The sequence below is a fragment of the Gossypium hirsutum genome, chromosome D04 (genome assembly GCF_007990345.1).
Source record: "Gossypium hirsutum isolate 1008001.06 chromosome D04, Gossypium_hirsutum_v2.1, whole genome shotgun sequence".
Classification (NCBI taxonomy): Eukaryota; Viridiplantae; Streptophyta; class Magnoliopsida; order Malvales; family Malvaceae; genus Gossypium; species Gossypium hirsutum.
The window spans coordinates 2,464,044-2,470,891 of record NC_053440.1 but is presented as its reverse complement, the minus strand read 5'-3'; the positions used below and the strand labels follow the sequence as shown (position 1 = coordinate 2,470,891).

The 6,848-nt window shown below is 33.3% G+C and overlaps 1 protein-coding gene across 1 annotated transcript; it reads left to right on the top strand.

The window, feature by feature from the left end:
• The first annotated feature begins 209 nt into the window (after positions 1 to 209).
• Positions 210 to 1,714, top strand: LOC121216226 (NADPH:quinone oxidoreductase). Its single transcript, XM_041091642.1, has 3 exons — positions 210 to 579; positions 661 to 852; positions 1,210 to 1,714. The coding sequence occupies exons 1-3, from the start codon at positions 483 to 485 to the stop codon at positions 1,512 to 1,514; spliced, it is 594 nt and encodes a 197-aa protein (XP_040947576.1). The 5' UTR covers positions 210 to 482; the 3' UTR covers positions 1,515 to 1,714.
• Positions 1,715 to 6,848: the final 5,134 nt, after the last annotated feature.

The window sequence follows — 6,848 nt, the reverse complement described above, 5'->3', positions numbered from 1 at the left end:
TTGGTTTAAGTTGGGCCAAAATTGGGCCTTTACACGCTATTTAAAAAAAAAATTAAAACTAAATGATGCAATGTATAAACGTCGAAGATTAAATTTTTTATGCGGCCAAACTACCACTCATCTTCCTATTAACCATTTAACTAAAAAAAATTAAATAATTAATTTTATAAATTTTTATAGTTTGAATGTGAAAAAACCCCTACCGGCTATCAAGATAGTTTAACAAGAAAAATGCCTTGCTTAGTTTAGGGAAAAAAAAGCATCTTTATTGATTATTCTATTCCCGTGGTCCAAATCACACCAAATCAAATTATCGAAACTAAAAAAAGAAAATCCACCAACTCCAATCGTCATCGATGAATCATATCCCAAACCATTTCATCAATTTCCCCTCCCAAAGCTCATCCTTCCACCCTCCTGTATAACCCACATAACTAAGTTAATCTGAGGGAGACGAGAAAGTTGTAAGATATAAGAGCAAAATGGAAGCTGTTGTAGCATCGAAACCAGTGATTAAAGTTGCTGCCATTTGTGGGTCTTTAAGGAAAGCCTCTTTCAACAGAGGCTTAATTCGAACCGGTAAATATTTTTTCAGTTTGGGTTTTGGATTTTGTTTTTCTGGGGAATGTTGATTTGTTTAATTTCTCTTTTTTTTTTCAGCTTTGGAGCTTACCAAGGAGTCCATTGCTGGGGTTCAAATGGAATACATAGACATTTCACCACTTCCAATGCTGGATACAGATCTGGAAGTTGATGGCAAATTTCCCCCTGCGGTTGAGGCTTTCAGGCAGAAAATTTTGGAGTCTGATAGCATCCTTTTTGCTTCCCCTGAATACAACTATTCTCTTACTGGTATCTTCATCCCCTTCCCCCCATGCTTTCCTACTTTTTTATTTATTTATTTTTACTCTGTGGAGCAGTGTCTTTAATGTTCATTTCATTAACAACTTTATATCTGCATTTGATGTATAAATCTATAACTTCTCAAATGAATCAGTCATTTATAATATAATCACAAAGTATAGGTTTATTAATTATATATGCACTCCCATCATCTCAAATATAAATCCATCCTTTATATATATATATATGAAGTTGTATGGTTTGGATACTAGACAGTTTACTAGGATAGGATTTATCATTTTTAGGATTCCTTTTAAACATCAAAACAGTCCATTTCACATTACTTCATTATATGCACCATTCCAGCGCCTCTGAAGAATGCACTTGACTGGGCTTCAAGACCACCAAATGTATGGGTAGATAAAGCGGCTGCCATCGTAAGCGCCGGAGGAGGCTTTGGTGGTGCGCGATCACATTATCATCTTCGCCAAGTTGGGGTTTTCCTTGATCTACATTTCATCAATAAACCCGAGTTTTACTTGAATGCGTTTCAGCCTCCGGCAAAGTTTGATAGCGATGGTAACCTTATTGATGAGGATTCCAAGGAGAGAATGAAGCAAGTTCTTCTTTCCTTGCAAGCATTTACCCTCCGACTCCAACCTAAAAACTGAGTAAACCAATCAAGCGTTTCAGTCTTTTCTCAACTCTTCCATTGTTATTGTGATGGATTGCAATTTGCTGTCATTTTTAGAATTTCTTTTGAAATGGTGTTCTTATGTACTAATAATAACAAATGCTACTTGTAAGCATAAATAACGGTTTAAACGTTATAGTGCAGCAGAAAAGATCGAACATAAATAACTTCAGTCAATGTTTGAACCAAATGCCAAAATTCAAATGTTGTTACACCACTGTTGAGCACGTCAAACCATTGATGAAGTCGTCAAATTTAGCCATACGAAAAATTGAAAACTGCCAAAGTCTTCTAAGCATTCAAAAACTTCAATAGATGGAATATTTTCATAAATTTGTTTTTGGTGCTTAGGGGACTTTAAGCTAGTTTGTATTTATAGTGGTGGTTCCCCATAAAAAAACCATCAATCCCACTATCACGCAAACATCCACTACCACATAAACAAGTAGCGGGCAACAAAAGTGGGAGCATGGGAAACGTAGGAATGACCTCACGAACCATAAGGAGTTTCAACATTTTCCCATTTGGTTCGTATTGTCTATGAAAACTTAAAGTCAAAACATAATGCACGAATCATGACAATATTTTCTCTTAGAATTTAAGTAGTATCTTCCATGTACCACAATATATTATGTCTCAACGCGTTAGCCCAAAATTTTTAATAAATAAACCCAATGTTTATTCCAGGTCCAAACTTTAGTGGCATTTCTCGAAATAATCAAATTAATATGCGCACAAAATATGAGAAACATCAAACTTAACAGAGTTTCTTTATAATCATTCTTACAACAAAAATTTACAAGGTGGGAAAAGTCTCATGGTGATAACATGATCCTTAATTTTTTGTGGTGGCATGCCTTTAGTCAAAGGATCAACTAACATATGCTCAATGTTGATTTGCTCAATGATCACTTTCTTTTTTTTTAACATGTTCCCTTATGGCTAGATACTTAATGTAGATATGTTTACTTTGACTTTGACTTTTATTGTTCTTAGCCATAAAGATAGCAGTTGAATTGTCACAATATATCATCAATGATCTAGAAATCGAATCCATAAGTTTAAGCCTAGAAATGAAACTCTTCAACTATATTCCTTGTGAGGTAGCCTCAAAACAAGAAACAAACTCAGCCTTCATAGTGGAAGTAGTAGTTAAGGTATTTTTGATGCTCCTCCAAGATATAGCTCCACTAGCAAACATAAATATATAACATAATGTTCATTTACGTGAATCAACATAGCCGACAAAGTCTGAATCGGAGTAGCCAATCACCTCCAAATTGTTTGATCGTTTGTACATAAGCATGTAGTCCTTTGTCCCTTTAAGACATCTCAAAACTTTCTTTGCAATTTTTCAGTGGTCAATATATAGATTACTCTGATATCTTCTCAATATTCTGACTGTAAATGCAATGTCAGGTCTTGTGCAAACTTGAGCATACAACATGCTTTCAACAATAGAAGCATATGGAATATTTTTGATTTGCTCCCTCTCAAATTCGTTCTTTGAGCACTGGTTCAAATTGAACTTATCACCCTTCACGATAGGAGCAACACTCAATGAACAATCTTTCATCCAAAATCTTTATAAAACTTTGTTGATATAGGTTTCTTGAGATAGACCTAAGTTACCACGATGTCAATCACGATAAATCTTAATGCCAATGCATAAGACACATCACCCATATCTTTCATATCAAATTTTTTAGAAAGAAATTATTCACCTCATGTAGCATACCCCTGTCATTTGTTGCAAGTAAAATGTCGTCCACATATAGAATTAGAAAACAAATTTTACTCCCACTGACCTTCTGGTATATGCATTGATCCATAATATTCTCAACAAAACCAAATAAATGGATAACTTCATGAAATTTTAAATACATGGACTTCTTTAGCTTGCATACCAAGTGTTCACCATCACTAGAGGAGAATCTTTCAGGTTGTCTCATATATATCTTTTCCTCTAGGTCACCATTGAGAAAAGTGGTTTTCACATCCATTTGTTGCAACTCAAGGTCAAAATAAGCTACTAATGCTAACACAATGCACAAGGAATCTTTCTTAGATATAGGACTGAAAGTCTCAGTATAATCAATTCCTTCTCGTTGAGTGAATCCTTTTGCAATGAGTCTAGCTTTATATCTTTCTATGTTCCCACTGAGTCTCTTTTTGTTTTGAAGACCTATTTACATCCAATGGCTTTTACGCCTTCATGCAACGACACAAGATCCAAACATCATTACTTTTCATGGAATTCATCTATTCTTTCATAGCATTGTACCACAATTTTGACTCTTTGCAACTCATAGCTTGTGAAAATGACTCGGGATCATTCTCAGCTCTAATATTATAGTCAGACTCTTGCATATACATAATATAATCACTAGAAATTATTGATTTCCTTTCTCTGGTAGATCTTCTTAATGTTGAACCAACATTTTCTTGTGGGTCATGTTGTTCAACTAGTTGTTTAATAATTTCCAGATTTTCTTGAACAACTTGATTTACTATAGTGTTTTCAGCAGCTCATGGATTTTCATTGATTGGTTGCTCAACACCTGGTTGAGCTTGAGGGGTGTTATGTATGATAACTAATCTCTCACTTGAAGTAAAAAGTTGACTCACGGGAATTGTGTCCTGATATAGATCGCTCCCACTAATTGAGTAATTCTTAAGAAATTTTGCATTTCTCGATTCCATAATTTTAGTGCTATGAGATGGACAGTAGAATCTGTATCCTTTGAACCTTTCGGCATATCTAATGAAATACTCACTAATGGTCCTTAGGTCTAGTTTCTTTTCTTATGGGTTATAAACTCTTACTTTAGATGGGCATCTCATACTCGTATATGTCGCAAAATCGATTTCCAACCTTTGAACAACTTAAAGGTGTCTTTGGGTTAGCCTTGGTTGGAACTCATTTTAATATATACACAACCATTTTGGGAGTTTTAACCTATAAGGAGTTAGGCAACTTAAAACTACTAAGCATAATTCGCATCATATATATTAAAGTTTAGTTTCTTCTTTCTGCAACACCATTCTTATCAGGTGAGCTTAACATGGTGTATTGGCCAACTACATCGTTATCTTGAAGAAACTTTGCAAATAGACCAGGTGTTTGTCTATCTTTATTATATCTACCATAATACTTACCACATCTATCAGTTCTCACAATATTGATTTGCTTACTGCATTGTTTCTCTACTTTAACATTGAAAACTTTAAAGGCTTATAATGCTTCGCTTTTGTGATGAAGCATGTAGAGATACATGTATCATGAGTAATCTTCTACAAAAGTGCTGAAGTATTTTTGACATTGCACATCTATATCTGGGCAACATATATCAGAATGGATGATTTTCAATATGGTCAAACTCCTCTTGGAACCTTTCTTTGACTTGTTAGTTTGCTTGCCCTTAATGCAGTTTATACAAGTATTGAAATTAGTAAAACCTAAAGTACTAAGTTCCCCACCATTTACTAATCTTTTAATCCTTTCAATGGAGATGTATCCTAATCTCTTGTGCCATAAAATAGAGGAATCTTCATTTATAACACAATGTTTAATACCATTTTGAACGTGCATAACATTATAAGTGACATTATTTTGAAAATTAAGAGAATAAAGACCATTAGATAAAACATAATTTCCAACAAGTTTAGATTTATAAAATAAACCGAAACTAGTGCTTGAAAAACTAAAACAATACCCAAAGGGTGTAAGTCATGAAATAAAAACTAAATTTCTAGAAAAACTGGAAATACAAAAAGTCTTTTCTAAAATTAAAACAAAGCCACTCTTAAGTACTAAGTCACATGTTCCAATTGTTTCCACATACAACTCCATCTTATTTCCTGAATAGATGTGTCGCATAGCTCCCACTGGTTCCCCTAGATTTCTTAATCCCTGTAAGGAATTTGAGATATGCGTTGTAGAACTAGAATCAATCCACCATGTGTTATAATTCACATCAACCATATTCAACTTCAAGCAAACAAGTGAGATTGATTTACCTTTCTTTTCAATCCAACTCTTGAACTTGACACAATCCTTCTTTAAGTGTCCCTGCTTTTACAAAAGAAACACTTGGTCTCTTTCTTTATGTTAGCTGGGGGTTGCATTTTAGCCTTCCCCTTTTGCTTAACTTGAATCATCTTCTTTCCTTGAGTAACCGTCAATGCACTCCCTCTAGTCTCTAGTATGAGTTTAGCCTCTTCCTGATCACACATGGTTAAAAGCTCATTGATAGACCACTTATACTTATGTATGTTATATTAGATCTTAAATGACCCATACTGAGGTGGAAGAGTGTTCAATATAAAATGCACAAGGAAAGATTCAGACATTTCAACCGCAAGTGCTTTGAATTAAACTGCTAAATCTCTCATCTTGTTCATGTGATCACGCACACCTTTCACGGTAGTGAGTTTCATTGATGTGAACTTCATGATCAGGGTGCTGAATAATGACTTTTGAGAAGTTTTGAATTGTTTTTCAATAGCCGTTAATAATTTTTGGACATTCTCATAATGCCCAATTGAGCTATGAACATCAACAATAACCTTACTCATTATGAACATGATACTTAAGCGATTAGATCACTCTCATTTTTCATGCAGAGCAAGATCAACCTGAATGCTGGTTTCAGTAATATATGGCTTAGATTTCCTTATGGCATAGTCAATATCCAAGCATCCCAATTGGAGAAGAATACTCTCCTTCCAAATATTAAAGTTCTTACTAGTTAATTCGGAGATATCTACTATATTATCAGACATAGTCGCAGGTTGTAAAAATGCAAAATAAATGAACCTATATGCTTAACGAAAATTTGAGGCAAAAATAAATCATAGTTTACTAATGCAAATTATGTCAATAATGAATCTAGTGATATAAAAATTACTTGTGGGCTAAATTTTTAATTCAATTTGATCCATTTTATGGTAGAATTGTTTACTATTCTTTTGATAAAAATAATTAAATTTATTTTCATAATTCCTGTGAGTAAATATGAAAAGTCATTTAATAATTTTATCTTAATTAATTATGCAATGAGATTTAATACTTATGCTTTCCGTATGTGATTTTTAAATTTAATAATTTTATTTAACTAATGATGTTGTGGCTAGTCTTTTAATTACTAAATAAAATTATGAAAATCACTTAGCTAGATATTAATCCTTAAATTTTATTCAAGATTGTTGCTAAGCCATTATGCAACATCTAATGTCTATGAACTTTATGACATCATTACTACAATAAATAATTTCATTTAATTAAAGTTTTTATGGCTAATTTTCTAAT